A 22,759-nucleotide genomic window follows, 5' to 3' on the forward strand; every position below is an offset into this window, starting at 1 on the left:
CAAGGCATGCAGGGAGGGTCCCAGCAGCTAAGAGGGTGATTAGTTAGGGTGCCACAGCAGGAACAGCCAGGTGTCTATCTGCAGGTGAGGGCAGTGAGTATGAGAGCTTGGATCACAGAGAGAGGTGAGTGCCCTTCTGTGGCTTGACAAGGACCCGAGGAGAAAGGAATTTCTACAAGTTGAAGACTGCCCACTGAGATACACAAACTGGCATGACAGCCTAGTGGCACATCCTTTCCACCGAAAATAGGTGGGCATTCACTACTTAGTAGCTTATCTGGCTTTTCCCTTGAATAAAGCAGAAGGAATAGAAACACTAATAAGGCACCTGAATATTAAAGTAAATCCCCAGTCAGAATCATCCACATTTGAGGAGAACCAACATCAGGAAAGATAATGAACTTTAACTGAAGGACCTACACCTCAGGAAACAGTTAACAGACAAGCAGAACAGAGCTTTAGAATAAGTAGACTTTTGGATAGGAGTATTCAAGAAGAGAAGAGAGGATAGTGCATCATTAACCAAGAATAGTGAATGGGACAAAAAACTTAATGAATGAGCTGAAGGCAGATGAACACATCGGGAAAGGCAAGAAATTCTTCTAGAACAGAGAACCAGGGGCTATAAATATGGAAAGTAGAGATAAGTAACATTTTGGCATCCATCCAGTATAAATTCCAGAAGGCAATAGTGGAGATAAGAGAGGGGAGGTAAATTTTAAAGAAAAACAATAGTGTAGACTGTCCCAGAGTTAAAAAAAGTCATGTGCCCTCATTTTGAAATGAATCAAAATTAAACCAAAGCAAATCAAATAAACCCAAACTACCAAAAGCTTATTCCCAGATCCTGAAAGGAACTGAGGAAGAAGAAATGAAGTACAAAAGTGGTGGTGAGGCAAGAAACTAATAAAAATTAATGTTAAATTTAAATATGTATTGATTGTTAAGAAAAAGTACTTTTAAGAGTACTTTTAATTGAACCCACAATTCCAGCTGATAACAACAGAGGACTTTGCAGAAGGTAGCCAGGGAGAGAAATAGAATCATGCCGATGTTCTGATCTTATTTAGAGGAGGACATAGCTACTGATTAACTTTACATATTGTTGGAACAATGTAACATTATGGGTATGGGTTAAAAATGCAAGAGTTATAACCAGAAACACAGATATAGAATGTAAATCTTTCCAGTTAGTAGTTCAATAAAAGGAAACACAGTAGAAATAATCTGGAAATTGTGGTAAGTAGAAAAAAAATATGACAGCAGGGACTAGTTCAAAAAGGACCATTAAACACAATCAATATGAATAGGCTAAACTCATCTACTGAGAGTGGATTATAAACGTAAAATCTAGCTACAAATAATGAAGAGGGGACAAAAGAAAATGACAGATGATGGTTGACAATAAAAAGGTACCTGAAGCAAATGGTAACAAAAGGAAAGCAATTGTAACTATACATTAATATCAGACAAAATAGAATTAAGACAAAAATATTTAAAGGGTCCAGAGGAACTCATTTCTAAAAGGTACAAGAAGATATAACAATCATAAATCTTAGTATGTCAGACATAACTGACTTTAAAACTAACTTTTTTAAAAAGTTTATTTGTTTATTTTGAGAGAGAGCAAGGACAGGGGAGTGGCAGAGAGAGAGAGGGAGAGAGTGAATCCCAAGCAGGCTCTGTGCTGCCAGTGCAGAGTCCAACACGGGGCACGATCCCATGAACCCTGAGATCGTGACCTGAGCTGAAATCAAGAGTTGGACAGTTAATCAACTGAGCCACCCAGGTGCCCCTCAAACTAACTGTTATATGTAATCTAACATTTAAAATATAGAAAGCAAAAACAGATATAACCAGATAGACAAACCAACAAATCCACAATCATACTGGGCAACTCTGATGCTCTGCTTTTTGAAACTGAAAGATAAAGTAGGCAAAAACTTAAAAAATAGAGAATTCAAATAATGTAATTAAGCTTGTTCTGAAATATATTTCACATATACATTTTGTACCTGCAAAATAGAAACAACATATTCTTTTTTCAATTTACTTTTTATTTTTTTATTAAGTTTTTAATTTTACTTCCAGTATAGTTAACATACAGTGTTATATCAGGTTCAGGAGTACAATATAGTGATTCAGCGATTCTGTATATTTCTCAGTACTCATCATGATAAGTGTACTCTTTAGTTCTCTTCACCTATTTCACTCATCCCGCACTCCGCTCCCACTTCTGGTAACCACCCGTTTATTCTCTTTAGTTAAGAGTCTGTCTCTTGGTTTGTCTCTCTCTTCTTTTCCTTTGCTCATTTTTTTTTCCTTAAATTCCACATATGAGTGAAATCATATGGTATTTGTCTTTCTCTGATTGTCTTATTTTGCTTTGAATTTTACTCTCCAGGTTCATCTGTGTTGTTGCAAAGTTTCATTCTTTTTTTTTTTTTTTTAAGTTTATTTATTTATTTTGAGAGAGTGAAAGAGAGAAAGAGAAAGAGAGAGAATTCACTGTCAGTGCAGAACCTGATGCCAGGCTTGAACTCACGAACTGTGAGATCATGACTTGAACAAAACCAAGAGCTGGACATTCAATTGACTGAGCCATCCGGGTGCCCCAAGATTTCATTCTTTTTTAATGGCTAGGTAATATTCCAGTGTGTGTGTGTGTACCACATCTTCTTTATTAATCTATTGATAGACACTGGGGCTGCTTCCATAATTTGGCTCTTGTTAAACAAGACTGCAATAAACAGGGCTGTGCATATCCCTTTGAATTAGTGTTTTTGTATTCTTTGGGTAGATACCCAGTAGTGGGACTACTGAATTATAGGGTAGATCGATTTTTAACTTTTTGAGGAACCTCCATACTGTTTTCCACAGTGGCTGCATCAGTTTGCATTCCCACCAACAGTGCATAAGAGTTCTTTATCTCCACATCCTCACCAACACTTATTATTTCTTGTGAAAACAACATATTGTTTTAAGCATACTCAGAACCTCAAAAAATTGTGTGGAAGGCCCCCAGGAAATTTGAAGAAATTCCTTTTCTCTATAAGTTGATAAATTACAACTGATTCATTGACTATAATGCAGTAAAATTAGAAAACAGTTATGAAAGAGAGGCAAAAATCAATTTTTACATCAACTAAATAACTTTTGGGAAAGGAGGAAATATGTGTAAGTGATGAACTATTGCATATGAAACTCACAATGTATGGCCAAAGCAGCAATAATTCTTAATGTTTGCTTTCTATATTAGCATTAGCTTTTAAAAATTTTCATGTGGGGCACCTGGGTGGCTTAGTCGGTTAAGCGTCCGACTTCGGCGGAGGTCATGGTCTCACAGTTTGTGGGTTCAAGCCCTGCATGAGGCTCTGTGCTGGCAGCTCAGAGCCTGGGGCCTGCTTTGGATTCTTTGTTTCCCTCTCTCTCTGCCCCTTCCTTGCTCATGCTCTGTGTCTCTCTCAAAAGTAAATAAACTCAAAAGTTTACTCAAAAGTAAATAAACGTTAAAAAAAATAAAAAGTTTATTATTTTTTTTCTGTGTAAGATATTTTCACTGCTCAAAACGATAGCAAAGTATAAACTTAGGAACATGTCACTTCCATTCCTATCTCTCTGCCTGCTCCTCACCCAAACTCATCCCTGTAGGTAACTTAAAAAAAAAAAAAATCAGTCTTTGGTTTATCTTTTTGCACAATGAGGGAAATATTATATATGTTCTTTTTCCATTCTCTTTTATGCAAAAATCTTGCCTACTGTGTCAGATGTTTTCCTATTAGCTAAGGTATTGGATTTTGTGTTGAGAAATCCATTGATTTCTTTTTTTATTATTTTAAAATCAGAAATGGGTGTTGAATTTGTCAAATATTTTCCAGTTTTTTCCAGCTTCTGTGGCAATGGTCAGTTTTTTTCTCCTTAGAAAAAATTAGTATCGTTAGTACCTTAAATTATTATACATGACAATTTATCTCAACTTTGGTTGATTTTCCATCCTTATTTATCAATAATTGTAAACATTTAAAACATTCCTTATAGTTAGATCTTTCTCTCCAGGTATAAACACATTTAGTTCCTCTTTGATATTTCTTGTGCAACATATTTCAGAAACTTAGAAATATACCAAATGAAGACTAATATGTTTTCCAAAGTGACTTTCAAAGAATAGACTTTCCATGAATTTATTTGCTTCTCTCATTCCTGAACTGTTATGTTTAAGTTTGAAAGTTTGGCTTTCAAGATGATCTGCTTCGTTACCATTGCGTTTCAGTAGTTAGAGATACTCAGCTACCAAGTAAAAATGTTTAAAGAAGTCTTTCCTCTTACATTTTCTCCTCCATGTAGTGATGTTCCTATTAGGGACTCGAAGGTAAAGTAGAAAATGAGACAACATTTCTGATGTTGTTTGGGGGACTATAGGTAATCACCACTGTTAAATCTAGCTTGTTCGTCTCTCCAGGCCTCTAGGCATATGAAAGTTGTTTGGATCAAAGATATATCTTGTTCCAGGCATTTAACTTTTTATTATTTTTGAAGATTGAAAATTTGGCATTTAGTAGCTATAAATTAAAAACTGAGGGACGCCTGGGTGGCGCAGTCGGTTAAGCATCCGACTTCAGCCAGGTCACGATCTCGCGGTCCGTGAGTTCGAGCCCCGCGTCAGGCTCTGGGCTGATGGCTCGGAGCCTGGAGCCTGTTTCCGATTCTGTGTCTCCCTCTCTCTCTGCCCCTCCCCCGTTCATGCTCTGTCTCTCTCTGTCCCAAAAATAAATAAAAAAAAAAAAAAATAAAAAAAAAATAAAAACTGAGCCACATGTGCAACCAAATCCAAGCCTGAGGTCGTGTTTCCATACCTAATGGCATAAAGCAGTTTCCAAATCTTTTCTCACCAGCCTCTCCGATTCACCAACCCTTTCTCATTCTGCTGTAGAGGAAAAGGGTTTAACATTATTTGCAAGTAAGAATTATTTTCAACATGTCAAGGTAAAGACTGGGGCACACTACAAAGTAATAATGCAGTATGCTCCTCACAGGTGTTTTCTTTCTCCTTCTTTCAGTTAATTTTTTCTTATTCATTGATTTTTCCTTACCTCCTTTGTCCTCACAGTTGTCTGTTTGTCAAAAAACTTCTCTAGCAGCTTCTTCTATCTTTTTTTGTGTGGGAGTTCTGTACAAATTCCACACTGCATACTTCAATTGCTGGGTATACTGTGGTTGTTATAGTCTGTGTACCCTGGAAGGCTTAGGGGATGTGTTCCACATAGAGTTTTGAGGAGTTTCCCCTTTCTCTTAAAAGTCTTTTCAAAGCAATTATTCCAGAATGGATATGTGTCTGCTTCTACCTGCACAAAAAAATTTTGAAGGGAATCCGGGAGAAATCATGATTAGGTCATAGATTTGGAAAGTACTGAAAATTGCCTAACCCAGCATTTGACATGTAAGAAAATCCAGGCACAGAGTGGTTGTGTGACTTGCTTAAAAACACACAGGAAATGGGGCGCCTGGGTGGCTCAGGTCACGATCTCGCGGTCCGTGAGTTCGAGCCCCGCGTCGGGCTCTGTGCTGACAGCCTGGAGCCTGTTTCGGATTCTGTGTCTCCCTCTCTCTGACCCTCCCCCGTTCATGCTCTGTCTCTCTCTGTTTCAAAAATAAATAAACGTTAAAAAAAAATTAAAAAAAAAACACACAGGAAAAAGAAACACATGGAGAAAGGATAAAGGAAAGGCCTGCATGTGTTCTGATCTGGATTAGTGACCAGGAATACAACTCAGATCTTACTTTCAATTTATGGCTATTTTGACCACAAGAGGAAAACTGGTCAGCCTAAATTGGAAGGTCAAGGAAACAGAGAAAGTTTTGTCTTCAAAACATACCTCACTGTCCAGCTCTTTGTAGAAAAAAAAAAAATAATAAAAAAAAGGTCCTCTATCATTATAGATGTTATTGCTTGATTCCTCTTCCCAAAGCCTAACCACTATGTCTTGGCTTCTTTTTCACCCATCATTTGCCATTTCTGAGTATTGATTGCCCAATGTTCTGTGGACCTTTTCCGCTCCCTTTAGGCTGAATTAAATCTTTTATTGTTATTTTTTATTAATTCATTGGCAGAATGTTTTTTCCACACTTTAATAAGAGCTTTGGCTCTGAAAGAAGTATTTATTATACATGTAATTTAGCCCCAAAGGAAACCAGAAAAAAAGCAAACTGGAACAAGAAATTAATTTTCAATTTATAGGGATATTAACAGATGAAGTATGGTTAAAAAAAATTCCTGAAGTAAAATAACCACACTGCCATTCAATCCTTGCCATTAATGTGGTTTGTCATAATACCAAATTAAATCCATTTTTTCAAAATGTTCTGTGCTCTTTTAAACAAATATTTTTTTTCTAAATTTTAAGCAGAAGGAAAACGTCCATTCAAGGTAATCAATATTAGAGTACTTACTATTCGTCAGGCACTGTGGTCGGCCCTGAAAAGGATTCTAAAATGAGTAAGTCCTTGCCCTTGTTAGCCTGTGCGTGTCTTGTCTTTCAAAACGTCTTTGCACAGAAGAAAGTCTGTGAGGGAATCACACAAATTCCTACACTGCCCCTTCATCACTAGGTCATATGAGTCCCTTGACACCCTCAAAATCAGAAAATGCCTGCCCTCATGGAATTTGTATTCTGGGGTATGTGTAGGGGGGAAAAGACAATAAGCGAATAAGCAAAATTTGTGTTTTAGGCCTTTCCTTTATCCTTTCTCCATGTGTTTCTTTTTCCTGTGTGTTTTTTTTTAATTTTTTTTTTTAACGTTTATTTATTTTTGAGACAGAGAGAGACAGAGCATGAACGGGGGAGGGTCAGAGAGAGGGAGACACAGAATCTGAAACAGGCTCCAGGCTGTCAGCACAGAGCCCGACGGGGGGCTCGAACTCACGGACCGCGAGATCATGACCTGAGCCGAAGTCGGCCGCTCAACCGACTGAGCCACCCAGGCGCCCCATTTCCTGTGTGTTTTTAAGCAAGTCCCACAACCACTCTGTGCCTGGATTTTCTTACAGAGAGGGGGCTTAGGGAGTTCTTGGCATGGTGATGTTGCGATTTCAAATACAGATGCCAGGGAGGGTCTTAGAAGGGGACCTGAAGTAATGAGCTGAGTGAAATGAAGATGTTAGACAAGAAGACATCTATAGGGGAGAGCATTTCTGGCACAGGAAACACCAAGTGCCAAGGCCCTCAGTTAGGCATGTGCCTGGCCTGTTCAAAGATGAACTAGGAGGTAAATGACCAGTATGGCTGGAACTGGCCAACTAGGGAGAGAGCAGTAGGAGAAAATTTAGAGAGCTGAGAAGTGGAGAGACTTTGGGTTTTTCTGGAGTATTTTGTTGAGCAGAGGAGTAACATGATCTAATTTACAGTTTAGGTGGATCATGACCAAAGTTGATAATGGCCAGAAGCAGGAATACAAGAAGCTACCACAATATCAGGAGGTATTGACTGGAGAGAGAGAGACGGTTGTCATGGAGAGTATTGTGAGAAATGGTCGAATTTGGCATACATTTTGTTGGTGGAATTACCAGGATTTGCTGAAGAATCAAAGGTGTGATGGGTCTGAATGAGGCCAAGTTGCTGCCAGCTTTGGAAACCAGTCACACTCTCAGTATCATCTTTGCAAAAGGTGGAGATTTTTAAACGTCCTGATTTTATGTTTTCATCTCAGACTATCTATTCAGCATCTCCAGGATCGTGGCCCTGGAAATAATACACTTAAATGTTTTTCTGTGATTTTTCAGCCAATTTGACTGGAGCTAATGAAACCTGCTGGTTTAGGGCTCACTTGAAAGAGGCTACATTCAGGGCACAAATTGCGAGCACATTGCTGTGCAAAGTATGTGGGTAGGTGGTCTTGTGAATGTACATATTAATCCTAGTCCCTCTCTGATCCCTCTCGAAGAGAAACACTCAACACTCGAAGACACCTGAAGTGGGTCGACCCAACCAAGGAAGGCTTCCTGGAGGGGCCCGACTTTGAAAAAAGCTTTCCCAGGCCTGTATCCGAGGATAAGAAGACTAGAAAGGAGAGTGTGGCGTGACTGAGGGGTAACAAAAGGCCCACGCCAGAACTCTGGTTGGCTGCCATTCTCCCGGGAACAAATTGGGCTTCAGTAACCGCGCCAAAGGTGTATCTCCACTAAGGCCACGCCTCCTCCAGGCAAGGACCCGCCCATTTCCCCGTCCGCCACTGCGGCTCAGGTTTCCGGAAGGTCCTGATTTTAGAGCGGACCAAACCGGATGAAGGTCGCGCGCCCTCTTCCGCCCGTGTGCCGGTTCACAAAGACCCCTCTTCTAAGTGGGGTGGTACGCGTCGTCCTTTTGCGCAGGCGCGCGGTGTGAGGTCCACGCTCGCCTCTATGCCGGCAGGGCACGTTTCGCGGGTCCGCGCCTTGTATCGGCGCATCTTGCTGCTGCACCGGGGTCTGCCCCCAGACCTTAAAGCCCTTGGTGACCAGTACGTGAAGGACGAGTTTAGGAGGCATAAGACCGTTGGTTCTGACGAGGCCCAGCGTTTCTTGCAGGAATGGGAGGCAAGTGAATGCCACCTTTTCTTTGCCCCAGACCCTCAAAGGTGTCCCGGTTTGTCCCCGTGAGAGACCTCCTGTCCCTGCTGGTTTCCCGCGGGCTCCACGCAGGATCGAACAGCGGCAGCCTGTTGCGTTTGAATTAAACAGCGCAAAGCTGTTCAAACAGTACTTCCCAAAGTTACATCCCCTGCGGGTCTATTTCTGCCACCGGTTCCTGGCAGGAGCAGATCCCGTTACATCAGCGTCTCCAAAACAATTCGTCTTGAGCTCATTCCCATGCCAGGCTCTGGAGGAATGAGGATGGGAGGTTACAAAATTGAATAAGTCACCATCAAGCAGCTTGTTGCCTCTCCAGTACCTTGCACGTAGCAAGTGCCTATTAATAAATTAATGGTTTTCTCGTAACGTAGTTTTCAGACTTAGAGGCTTGTTTCCATACTGTTTTCTAAATGTCCGTGCCCTTTCTCGGGTGTTAATAATGTTCTCAGTTGACTGATAATAGATACCGGATACAACTGCAAGCAGTGGAGGAGAAAAATGCTCAGAGTTAAGTCAGGTGAAAGTTGATTTCTCGGGAATTTCAAGTTTCGTTACTTTGTTGCATGCTGTTCTGTACCATTGCATTAAATCTCAGACACGTGCATTGGGGATTAGCCCTTTGACTTCCCATCCCTTTTTTAGAGTGAGGCTATTTAAAATATTTCGTGGGGTTAGGGGCCTAGCATAATTGCCTTAGTTATGATTTGCAAATATCAATAAATGAATGGATTGGGAGTTAGAGCGTCATCTCAGGTATTTGAAAGCATGAAACAGTGTTAGTAAAAGAACAGAGGTAAGTGATTCTTTGAAAGCTTAAAAAGTTGATGGCCAAATTGATGTCGGGTTTTTTTTTTAATTATAAAGATTATGGTTTGAGTGAACACAGAAGGTTTTCACTGAATCTCAGAATTCTTGATTGTAGTTTGCAAGATGGTTATTTAGACAATGGTGAAATTTAGAACTTTTATAAAAATCATGTGTGTTGGAGGTAATTAGACTGCATGGAGCCAGGGAAGTTGAATCTTAAATGCAAATTGCTTTCTTTTAATATGGTAACTTGGTCTTGGAGCCAGAACTGGATTCAGATTCAGGTTCTGGAATTTATTAAATTTCACATCGCTTAATTTTTCCTAGTCTTATTTTCTTATCTGTAAAATAATAACAGTATTTATGCGCCTCTAAATTAATGTCTGTAAAGTTATTTATAAGCACTTTTTAAATTGCTAATTGCAGTGAATCTGTAAGAAATTAGGGTGTTTAAGTGACATTTTTAAAGCTAAGTCAGTTTGTGACAGGACAGAAAGGAGAATCTAGCACTGTGCTGAGAAGATATAAGGGCACTTTGAGAGGTCCTAAAGTGTAAGAACTTGGAAGTTTTTTAGCAAGAGTAAAAACTCAGAATAAATTGATAATAGGCTGGAGGAGAGAGGCATAAAAATAGAAACAACCAGGTAAATAAAAAATGTGTTGATCAACCTAGGAGGCTTGGTATCAGGAATTCAGCTTTAAAAAAAAAAAAAAAAAAAAAAAAACCTGTCGAAATAATCTTAGGCTTACAGAAGAGTTTCAGAGACAGTACTGAGTTCCCATATATTCTATATCCAGCTTCCCCTTACATTAAATTAACATTGTACATAACCATGGTGCAGTTATCAAAAATAAGAATGTAACGTTAAAAAAATAAGGAAATTAACATTGCCACAGTGATGTTAACTACAGGCCTTATTCACATTTTGCCAGTATATCCCCTAATGCTCTTGTTCTGTTGCAGGATCCAATCCAGGATCCCACGTTGCATTTAGTCATCCTGTCTCCTTAATTTTCTCTCGTCTGTGACAGTTCTTCAATCTTTTATCTTTCATGTGTTTGACACTTTTTTGAAAAATGTTGGTAAGTTGTTTTGTAGAATATCTCTCAGTCTGCGTTTGCCTGATTTTTTTCCCCCTCATGATTAGATTGATGCTGTGCGTTAGTGGGAGGGTGATACCGTAAGAGTGATGAGTTTTCCTCAACACATCATATCAGAGGGCACGTCATACCAACATGACTTATTGTTTGTGATGTTAACTGTGGTCGCTTGGTTAAAGTGATTATCTGCCAAGTTTCTCCACTGTAAAGTTATTATTTTCCCTTTTGAAATTACTGTATCTATTGGGGGATACTCTGAAGATATACAAAGATTTTGTTTCTCCTTAAAGTTTGCCAGTTAGTTTAGCATTCATCGATGGATCTTGCCGTTGAGTTCTCGTTGTGATTTTCTATTGCCCTCTGAATAAATTCCCTCTGAATTTATTTCTTGGAATGTTTCTGTGGGTAAGCCTTGTGCCTTCTTCCCCATTATTGATCTAGCATTTTCATTTATTTTTTTGGAATGAAGAAAAGTGTATTTTAATGTGGCTAGGGCCCTGTAATTAATGAGTTCGCAGCTGGGTAAAGATTAGTTTAAACCTAGTGATCTAACTATTTGGGTAAAGTAATAATTCTCACAGTTTCAAGGCAGCTCAGTCTTTCTCAAGTCTGGGAGTTAGAAGGGGGGTAGGGTGGATTCTGCCAAGAGAGCTAGTTTTTCTGTTCCAAGGATGAAGACTAGAGAAGATTCTAATGACTTGGAGGGGAATAGAACTTGGCTAGCACAGTGATACCAACAAGTGATATCCTTCAGCCTTCTGGGCTTTTTTTCTCTCCTATGTGTTCTTCAAAATACCTGATTTATGCTTATGTTATATATGATGCTACTATTTATGGCATGGGTTTCTGTTATTTTGGTTAATGATGATTACATATTTGGCACGCATAAGTATTACTAGCTTGATGCTTATGTTTATGTCAAGCTAATTAAGAGTAACACAGTTGTAGACTTACTGTTCTTTGTGGACTTTGGATTTTGATATTCTCTCATATATTTCCAAAATTACTTAAGAACTTGAATGTATTCTGAATTTGCTTTACTTTAAAGGGTAAATTTGGGTATGGGTACCACTGGGGAAAAGAGAAAGGAAGGATCAGGCATATTAGAGGTCCCAGCATTAGGAGGAAAGTTCTCTGTTCCTTTCGTTTGTAATCATGGAAAACTGGCAAATGATAGAGCGAATTCAGCTGGGGAACTTTCTGTTCAAGGACCACTTAGGGGAAGGTAGGAGGAAAGTATTTCATGTTTTCTAAGGATAAAAATGTATATGCTTACATACAGAGAAAATAGTGAATTTATATAATATCTTACCATAAGAGAAAAAAAAAATGTAGGTTCAGGAAGAGTTGTTGGGAATCTGTTAGGGAGAATGTGTGTTGTAATCTTAACTCATATCTTTTAGGAGGCAACTCTTAGCAGTGGAATTGGGGCTGGGTAGATGAGGGGTCTTATTATTGCATTTTTAAAGTTCTAACTGCTCAGTTTTGAAGAATAACTGATTTAGGTAATACTTTCCTTTTTTTTCCCCCTCTCTGTCTGCCCTGTTGTGGCGAGAAGGACTATTCGCCACTTATTTTCTGGGAAATCAGAATAAACGTTGAAGATTAAATAGCAAGTAAAACACGGTTGTTATAGAATGTGAGATGAAGAGTGATAAACAGCTGTCAGGACTCACTCTGAACAGACTCTGTGTGTTTAATTTTTCCTTTTCTGCCCCATTTGTTTATGTCCATTGTTTTCTTGTCAGGTTTCTTTGTTTTTCCTAAGTAGCTGTTTTGCTCTGAGTCTGTTGGGATATGTTTATAGTAGAGGTTATTTCTGGAAAGAAGTTGTTTCTTTTTGCTTACACATTCTATAAGTAGTTATCGATCACATTATCGATCACAATATCGATCTTATTATTGCCAAGCAAAGTGCTAGGCATTGTGGCACACAAAAATGAATAATAATTGTCTTTTATTTTCATGGTGTCCAAAATTTAGTAGCATATATTAGACAATTGTAATACAGTAGAGGGGCGCCTCAGTGGCTCAGTCGGTTGAGCATCCGACTTTAGCTCAGGTCACAATTTCATGGTTTGGTTTATGAGTTCGAGCCCTGCATCAGGCTCACTGCTGTAAGCACAGAATGCGCTTCAGATCCTCTGTCTCCCCCTTCTCTGCCCCTCCCCTGCTCACTCTGTCTCTCAAAAATAAATAAACATTAAAAAAATTCTAATACAGTATGAAAGTGTCTGTTAAATGCGATGGGAGCAAGTAGGGAGTGGAGACGGTTGAGGGCCACATATAATGTCTAGTTGAGTCTTGAGCAAGTCAAAGTTACCATGTCAAGAAAAAGATTTTCTCAAAAGTGGGAATAACATATACAGAGGTATTGAGGTAAGAAACAGTATGACTTTTTCTAGGATTTGCAGCGATGTATTTAGAATTTAGTGTCGTATATGAGAGATTAGGAAGAGATAAAGTTAGAGAGGTAGCAAGAGCCAGGATATTCTCCTAAGGATTTTAGGAATCCCTGAATTTTAGGATTATTTGGAATTCCTGAAAGATTTTAAGCAGTGGTGAAATGATTCGAATTGTATTCTAGAAAGATCACTTTAGCAGCAATATAAAGGAATGATGAAGGATGAGTCAGATTGAAGGTAGGGAGTATTATTAGGAGAGATGTTGTAATCCCAAATATATATGTGCCTGAACAAAGACAGGTGTTGAGAATGGGGAGTATGGATTTAAGTGTTATCCTTTATAATGTAGAATGGGACTTGACTTGGTGACTGATGGAGGATTAATGAAAGAAGAGGAAATAGAATGGATAACTCTCAGGTTTTCGAACATGATACCAGTAACCAGAGTAGGTCTGTAGAAAGGGCAGATGAAGAATGAGTACAGTATGGTACATTTTGTGTTAAGCATTTTGGTGGGACAGTCAGGTGGAAATGTTCTGAGGTATAAGTCTCATACTTAGGAGACAGGTTGTGGCTGGAGATAGAGAATTGGAATTCATTATCTGTAGTTAGCTGGTCGTTCAAAGGTATGGTTGAAAGTGCCCAGGTTGGGTAAAACCTGGGCAAAGGTTGGCAGAAATAGACCACTAACATTTAGGAGTTAAGAGAAAGAAGGTAGTAGTATAGTGCTGGAACTGTTTAGTTCTTTTCTTCTGCAGTTGGTTGGTTCTGGCCTCTTCTGCACAGGAATGTACTTTTGTCCTTATGTTTAATTGTGTAGATTTGTGTGATGGTCTAGATATTATGTAACATTTGCTTTTTTGTTTTATTTTGTTGTATTTGAGAAGAGGATGTGCTTCAGAGTTCATGTAACCATCCATTTGTAACTCACAATATCCTTGTCTTAAGACTTTGAAGTAGATCATCAGATAAAAAATGTATGATTAAGTTGCATGTCACCTATATTTAGAGTTTCCCTAACTTAGGATAATTAGGCTTGAATGGGTATTTTGCAGTTTTTATAATTGTATGCCTTTCTTACCTGATTTGGGGACCTCATTTTGTCGCTTATTAACACCCAATTTGTGGTTTGTGTTTGAGCTTGCAGAAGAAAAGGAATCCTCTGTTCCATAGATGGATCGTAGATGTTGGGGGATGCATCTACAAAGTAGGAGGGAGTCATTTGTGAACTTCTCAGTTGTGCTGTTTATTCAGCAAGTTCCTCAATATAGTGTTTTTGTGATGGTTTATTGGATGGTGATGGTTTATTGAACGGTGATATATGTTTTCTTCATTAAGCTTTACCTTTTAAAAATTTTTAGCCATATTGCGATCCTTATCTAATATGGAACAGGGGATAAAGGAGAGGATATGAAACTGTCTATCTTTGGAACATAAAATTTTTTCCCCTTTCTGAGGTATTTGGCTTTGTAGTGATGCTTTTAAGATGTTGTTTTTATTTAGGAATATTTAACTTTTATTGATGTCATGAGATGTGTTATAACAATACTTGTGTTATAAATAGCTAAAGGTATTTTAAAAATCCCAATTTGATCAATATTGCATGCATTCACATTACTGAAACATGGAGGTATATTTCTTTTATTTAAATTATTTAAAATTTATTTGATTTTTCAGGCTTAAAATAATGATGGTAGTATAATAATATTAATATGCTAGTGGTTATGGTTCTAAAATACATCTCTACACCCAATGTGGAGCTTGAGCTCACGACCCCAAGATCAAGAGTCAGGTGTTTTACTGGGTGAGCCAGTCAGGCACCCTAAAAAAATAAAGAAAAGAAAATAGGTCTGTATGTGTGTGTGTATACATAACACACAGTCTTAAAAATTTGAAATGTTTGCACAGAATTTAAGAAGATAAAGGATTGCATATGCATAGGTTTACTGGTTTAACATACTATTTTTTTTTTTGAAATATATTTTACAGTTGCTTAAGAAGAATAAATGTCTGAAATTTTACATAGAGAGTATTAGAATTGACTGAAAGGGAGCTTGGGATTGCTAAAATAAATTCATTTTTTATTTTCAGTTAATGCACTTAAAAAAAAGTCAAGGTAATGTACGCACATGGTTAAAAATTAGTATAGTACGGTTATAATAAAAAGCAATATTTTTTATTACTTATTTATCTCTGTAATTGAACGTTTTTCATTTTATTTCATTATTATGTCTCAAATACCTTGTGAATTTTGGTCATCTGTCCTTATTTACAAACAAAGCAGTAAGAAACAGAATTCTGCATACAGATAGGCTTGTTGATTGGAAACTTACTTTCAGGGTTAGAGTTTCAATTAATCTCCCTTAGATTTGCTTCTCACTCCTAGTTTCTTTACCTACCTGTATTTGTGTTCAGTTGGTTCTGGTGGTTTGGCTTCATCTTCAGCTATATTCTCTGTTCTGTATTCTAAGCTTTGGCTCCCTGTATCTGCACTGTTTTATGAGCTATACTCTGCTACCTGCTTTCTGTCATGAGAAATGTATTGAAATCTCTTGGCTGGTAATGGCTCCATTGTTCTTTAGTCATTATGGATTACTGCTTCTAGAAATTCTTTACTATCAGGTTAAGGAGGTTTTGAAGGGGAGGAAATAAGAAATAAGCTGCTGCTGCTGCTGCTAGGATTTCTCCAGTCTGCCATCTTAAACTGGAACTTCTTCTATTCTTTCATTTTTAAAGATAAAGTAACTAAGGCTTACAGAAGTAAAATGACCTATTTGGTATCACACAGCTAGATAGGAAAAAAATTTTGTGCTCTTACCTCATGAAATTAATGTTTCGAAAAAATATTAAACTTTTGCAATATAAAATGTTTATTGGTGTTTTTCCTTTGAATTTTGCTTGTTTGCTTGCAACAGTTTATTTGTATATTTGATTCTTCCTCCAGTTTTTGTATTTTTCCTAAGGGAAAGAGAAGCTTCTTAATCATATTTTTATCTTCTACACCTCTAGCATAATAAATAAAAGTTTAATTATTATTTACATAATGATTTATTTTTAAGTTTATTAGCCCAAGATGCTAGTTGCCACACATTTCTTTCTCAAAATTTTTTTCAGTAATGAAATGAGAATGGAAGTTGCTACGATACATCTGTTAAACTGTTGTTAAAGTTGGGCACATACATTTTTCTGTAATTTTTGGAAGGTTTATTTAGGCCTCAGTGGTCTCAGTAAGAATAGTATTTTATCCTTGAAGATAGGGATGGACCAATACATTTCTTTACCTCTAAGATATGCTTATATTAGATGAGTTAAAAGTGTATCAAATTGGCTTACCTTATTTACACTTTTATGGTAATACTGATTTTTCTGTCTAATCTTTTCTGTTGGTTTTAGGGTAATATGTTTTTATAGTAATAGAATGGGTAAGAAAAAAACAAAACAAAAACATTGTATTTGTTTTTTTTAAGATTTAATGTTTTTAATTTTTTAAAATTATTTTTTAATTTACATCCAAGTTAGTTAACATATAGTGCAACAGTGATTTCAGGAGTAGATTCCTTAATGCTCCTTACCCATTTAGCCCATCCCCCCTCCTCCAACCCCTCCAGCAATCTTCTGTTTGTTCCCTATATTTAAGAGTCTCTTATGTTTTGTCCTCCTCCCTGTTTTTATATTATTTTTGCTTCCCTTCCCTTATGTTCATCTGTTTTGTATCTTAAATTCCTCAGATGAGTGAAGTCATATGATACTTGTCTTTCTCTGACTAATTTTGTTTAGCATAATACCCTCTAGTTCCATCCATGTAGTTGCAAATGGCACATTTTGTTTTTGTAATACAGTTAAAATTAATATAAAATTAAGAACTTCTCAATTTTAGAAAGTTAAAAAGGCAAATGGAATATATTTTGAATTAATGTGATATATGATTAACAGCATTAATATAAAACACTTATTAGTTTGGATAGTGAAAACACTAACAGCTTTAATAAAATAATGGGTAAAAGGGACTCTAATACGAGATCATTCTATGATTTATATACAAGGATGTTAATTGTGCTGCATGTATATGGTAATAATGAAAAATCTAAAGCAGTGTAGATATTCAATGATGGAGGAAGAATGAAATGATAGCATAGCCATATGATGGATGGGTTAGTATGCAGCTAGCAATAGCATTTCAGAAGCATTAACGGCATGGAAACCTGTTCATGATATAATTACACAGAAACAGTGTTTATCTTTTGGTGTCATGGTTAAGGATGATTATACTTTTCTTCCTTGAACCTCATATTTTCCAGATTCCAGATCCAGTTTTGTAAATGCAATGAAAAAAACTATTCAACATTGTAAATGGCCAATGAAATAAGATAGAAGAAATAAAAGGTATCTGGATTGGAAAAAAGGAAGAAAACTGTGTTTATTCACAGACAATATGATTATGTAGAAAGTCTGATGGAATCTGCAAAAAATTCTAGAATTAGTAAGTCAGTTTAACAAGGTTGTATGATAACACGATCAATACACAAAAATTAACTGTATTTTTATATACTAGCAATGCAAACTTGGAAATTAAGATTTAAAAATACTGCTTACCATAAAAAATATTAAATACTCAGAGATAATTCAGACAAAGGATATACAAACCTGTACACTGAAAACTATCAAGTATTGTAAAAAAAAAAAAAAAAGTGTAGGCTCAAAATTAAACTTTATCTAGTTACTAACCACTAGAAGACCTATTTTAGAATTGTTAGTGCTCTAAACTGAGATCAGAAAAGAATCATCAGGGCCATTTTCTGGCATAAAGTTTTTTTTTTTTTAAAACAACATGAAGAATCTTCTGCTTAATTTCCTAGAGATCATACTTAACTATTCATTGATTCTCCAGTAACTTAATTTGATCAAAATTCAGTTGCTACTTGATAACTGTTAAAAATCTATTGTATTTTAATTGTTCACATTTTCTTTTTTCCAAGTATTGTAGAAGTTGTACCAGGCTGACAGGACTGAGAGGAGAGATTGGTTAACTGTTGGTTTGTCTGCTAGTAGGTCAGTCAGAGAGGATGAAGACTGGTGAGTGGGCTAACTTGGTGGCTTGGAAGCCAGTAGGTTTAGGACAGAGATTCCAGGTAGGAATGTGCCCCCCAAGATTGTGATTATAATTCCTGGTGACTGATCTTGTAGGTCTGGAATTGGACTTTATGTACCAACATACCAATATACCCAGAGACGATCAGAGATGTTGGCATCAGACTCATACTAACTAAATTTATAAATATTGAAGTATGAATCAGAATGATGATTGAAGTATAAACCAGAATATTCATTTCTGTGGGCGGGGGAATGGGGACTGGTGAAAGGGGCTCTTCTTTTCCAGGAGTCAGAATATTTATATTTAGACCCAGGGATTTCTTTTACAGAGATCTCAGAATTCAGAATTTTTTAGATTTTTAGAAAGGTAATAAGGAGTATGACTGAATTTTATGAAATACTCGAGTGGAATCTGGGATCGTACCTGTAATCAAATATGTTAATATTTCTGTAGTAAAATATTTGACAGTTAATATTAAATAGAATAAATAAAGGGCTCATGTCCATTTAGGTTAAGATTTGTTGCCAGATAAGTTCTGAAAAAGCTTTTGTTTTTTTGAAACTTTTTTGACATCAGAATTGTAAGTGCGGGATTGTGGACCTCTATTAAGCTTTCTGGGAAACTGAATTAGTATTTAGAAGGTTGCCTGGTAAACATGGAATTAAAATAATGGGAAGTGGGTAGGCATGAGAGATTTTTCATCAGGCCTCTGCTGTTTTCTGCAGCAGAAAACATTGTGGGTTCTATTGCTTCACTGCTTTTTTTTTTCCTGGATAGTGCTGAACGCATATCAAACGCAAGTTTGCCCCCTCTGAATAGTTTGTTATTTTATTATTTTCATTGTAAGCACTTTATTTCTGTCAAAGCTTTATTATTATTATTGCTATTAATGTGCTAATAGATTCAGCTACCTAATTTGTCATCTGGGCCTGAGAGAATTCAGATATTTCCCATTGTGTGTTGATTTAATTAGCTTGATTCCCAAGGGAGGATCATATTTATCTTATTTACAAGTTTTTGCTCTTCTCAACTTGTAAATCACTAGAGCTTGGAAGCATTTCCAAAATAAACTGCATTTTGACTTCTGTGCTCTCAAAAAATAAGTATTTATGCTTTATTTGAATAGAATTTAAATACACACATAAATGTTTTATTTTCCTTCAAAAAGATTTCATTATTATAAACAAATAAAAATACAATATTACATACTGTATGTTTAAGTAGCAAAGGTTTCTGGACTTTGATGCAGTGACTCTTCATTTGGCTGAAGGTGAGGAGACCTACAGCTTGTTTAAAAACTATCCCATTGAATAAAAAATACATACACTTCTCATAGAGACTTTCCCCCTTCCAAACTAAGACTGGCAGTAGATGGCATGGCAAATACGTATATACATTTACCCCCAAACAACCACAACAACATCAGCATGTAGCATCGGTGGGCCTAGTTTCATGGCACACATTCTAAACCATGACTCCTCCAAAAGGCATCTTGTTCACTGCCTCACACTTCCCAGCATGGGCCGTGATAGTTTGTGTATGTTACTTAGCCATTTCATAAGCAATGGATACATACATTGATAGCTCAGGATTCCTAGCCAATGACCCCAGTTAATATTGCTTATAAAAAATACCATGAACGTCTTTAAATGCCTTTACAAAGCTAAGAGTAAGATGTGCAGAGTGAGAAAAACTTATTTTAAAAAATTTGGAAACGTATAACTTTGATAATAGTGTCTGAGTGCTCTAAAACCCTTGGCTGCTTCATTCATGTAAATCACTTAATACTTCCAGGATGCTTTTAGAAAGTGCAGTATGATTCTGTTCTAATTTTGTAATTAAATCTAATGAGGGTAGAGACAGAGACGTCTATACCACGTTTTCTTCACTCTGGAATTCATGTGGAGATATTCAGTTTTCTCTATCCTCCGCTCATCCTCAAACCCCTCCATCTCCCCTCCTCCTGTCATCCTCTTCACTATCTTCCTCTTCCTCTTTTTTTCTTTTTTAGGCAACAAGCTATCTCCTTTGTACCATCAAGTTTTCCCTACTGGCTAAATTCTTTTTCTTTTTTTTAGCCTCACTACCTTATTGTGAGGCTGTTTTTTTTGTTGTTGTTGTTTTTTGTTTTTTGTTTTGTTTTGTTTTGTTTTGCTGTCAGATTACTCCACATCTGTTTGGTCTTCAGTGGAGATGCTAGGGTTTTTGGCTTTGATCTTAGGGTGCACTCTGAACAGAACAGAAGAAATTAGCCAGTAATGGCCATTTGGGGGCGTTAGGATCTTTCCTGCTTCCCCAAGTTGGTCCAAAATGCTCCATTTTTGGATCATCAAATTTGGATTTCCTTTCCCTAGATATTGTCTTCTATATCTCAGGGCACTTAGAACACTGCAAAGGAAAACAAAGCAAAAACTACGATGCTTATTGGGATCTCTGGATTTTTCTTCTTTTGTACAGATGCCGCTTTACCTGCATAAAGAAGGCAGCTGGACTGTTTGCTCTGGGCCACCTTTAGCCATATTAACTATGCCAGCCTCTGCATATAGTTTTAAAGAAGAATCTGGTAGTTTAATGATTATTATTAGGATAGTTACAAAAGTATATAATTAAGAACTATTTAAAAATATATATTTCTATGCCATTTACAGCTATTGTATTTAATCTTTCAGTTTCACCTTCTAGATATGTCAAGCTTTGGGGACAAAGATTGTAGTGATAGAAGTTTCTGAAGCTTGATACTTTTGTAACTACTTTTATACTATATTTTTGAAAAGTTGTTGATAAATCGATTTTTTTTTTTAAATGTAACTATACTTTAAACATACTGGCAAACTTACTATTAAGTAAGGGAATTCTTTGTGAATCCTTTTGTGGTGAATAATCAGCCCATAATTTGTTTCTTTGTGTAAACCTGCATTTGCATACATCAAATTTGTTTTAAATAGGGTGTGTCTACACATGTCGATGGAGTGTGTCTAAAAAGAATAAAATTTAATTTCTGTTTGATGTGAAGAACAAATTCAGATTTGGCACTTTTGATGAGTGAGACACACCAGATTATTTTAGTTCTATTCTTTTCAACTAAATGCTATCAAAATGTGCTCTACACCCTGAATTAAGGAGGTGGCAGTGTTCATATAGTAAGATTGAACTACAGTACATTTTTAAGCTATATTTTCTTAAATATTCACTGGGCTAGTGTGAAGTTATCCAAAGTTTAAAAAGTTGTTTAGTTTTTTTCTATCTTAAAAGCAAACTGTATCCCAAATCTTAATGTTTTGTTTTTCTTTTTGTTTTATCTTTGTAGTCATAGAAGTAGATGTATACGTTGCTTTTTAGTTATGTTTGTTAGCTTTCTACTCTCTGTAGTTTGATTCCCAGTAGTTTATTGCTCTGCTTAATACTTGGAAGATACTAATGATAATGTGTCCTCCTTTTGTGGATTTTAAAATGGTGTTAACCAGAATTAGCCATAAACATCTCTTTAGTCCATAATACAGCATAAACATGGTATATTTATAGTGAAAACATAAAATGTGTTTGCTGTTGTGTAATATTCTAACTGCTCTGTGGTTAAATAGACTTTTTCTGCAAGGCTGTCTGGGAGCCTAACCACTATTTGTTACATTGTTTCTCTGGGAAAGTTATACACAAATCAAAGCTGAGAGCGTTGGGAACTTGGCTGTATCTTTTAGATCCTTTGCACAGCCTACTGGATAGTCAGTCAAAGGAAAATCCTCTCTCGATTGAACATGGGTACTGTTGGGTCCCTTGGAAAGTAAAGCCTTTCCTTGACAACTGGAGGAGTAGTCAGTCGGTTAGGGAACCTTTGGAAATGTCCTGGGATTTAGGAGAAAAAGCCTTTTGTACAAAAATAGAGCCAAACATTTGTTTTTCTATGGTCTTTACAAATTGAGTGTATTGAGGGATAGTCCAGAGGACATTATTAAGGTCAAAAACTGGAAGGGAAGTAAAGAATCAGAAATTGTTCCAAATATGGGCCTTGAATTGCGTGAGGATGTTGGTCACACAATGTCAGGGAGGACTAGATGGAAGCAGCCCATCCGAGTTTATTGGTTCACTCATTCATCCAATGCCTACTCATTTTCAGGGGATTCAGAGATTAATACATGGTCAGTATCTTTAGGGACTTTATTAAGTTGGCTACAAGACTGTGTAAGATAGTATGAGACACATTGTACCTTAAAGAATAGCAGCTGGAAACGTTGGTTTTTGGGCAGTAGGGCAAAAACCTGTATGAGTACAGGAGGAAAACTCCTTCAGCCAATTGCATCAATGATTAGGCAGTTTTCTACTCAGTGTATCTACCTTGTCTCTTGATGTTCCTTCATAGGGATCCATTCTGTTGTATTCTAAAGATCTTTTTATCTTTGAGTTTCTTTTACCCCGGGGCACCTGGGTGGTTCAGTAGGTTAAGTGTCTGACTTTGCTCAGGTCACAATCTGGTGGTCCGTGAGTTGGAGCCCTGTGTTGGTCTCTGTGCTGACAGTTCAGAGCCTGATGTCTGCTTTGGGTTCTGTGTCTCCCTCTCTCTGCCCTTCCCCTGCTCGCTCTGTCTCTCTCTCACAAACATTAAAAATCTCTCTGTGGGAGATTCCATTGTAAACTGTTATCAGTAACACTTTAATGATTATCTGACATTGACTAGTCCAGTCACATACCCTGTGACCTTGGATAATTTGATTAACCACTCCAAGCCTGTTTCCTCATCAGTAAAATGGGAATACC

General features: G+C 36.9%; 1 protein-coding gene across 1 annotated transcript in view; it reads left to right on the forward strand.

Annotated features, from left to right (window-relative positions):
- The first annotated feature begins 8,275 nt into the window (after window positions 1–8,275).
- Window positions 8,276–22,759, forward strand: part of SDHAF3 (succinate dehydrogenase complex assembly factor 3) — a 64,787-nt gene continuing 50,303 nt past the window's right edge. The window contains exon 1 of the mRNA XM_060632536.3: window positions 8,276–8,569. Within this exon, the coding sequence (XP_060488519.2) occupies window positions 8,396–8,569 (174 nt within the window). The 5' untranslated portion in view covers window positions 8,276–8,395. The remainder of the gene's footprint in view (window positions 8,570–22,759) is intronic.

Source organism: Panthera onca, chromosome A2 (assembly GCF_046562875.1).
Source record: "Panthera onca isolate mPanOnc1 chromosome A2, mPanOnc1 haplotype 2, whole genome shotgun sequence".
Classification (NCBI taxonomy): Eukaryota; Metazoa; Chordata; class Mammalia; order Carnivora; family Felidae; genus Panthera; species Panthera onca.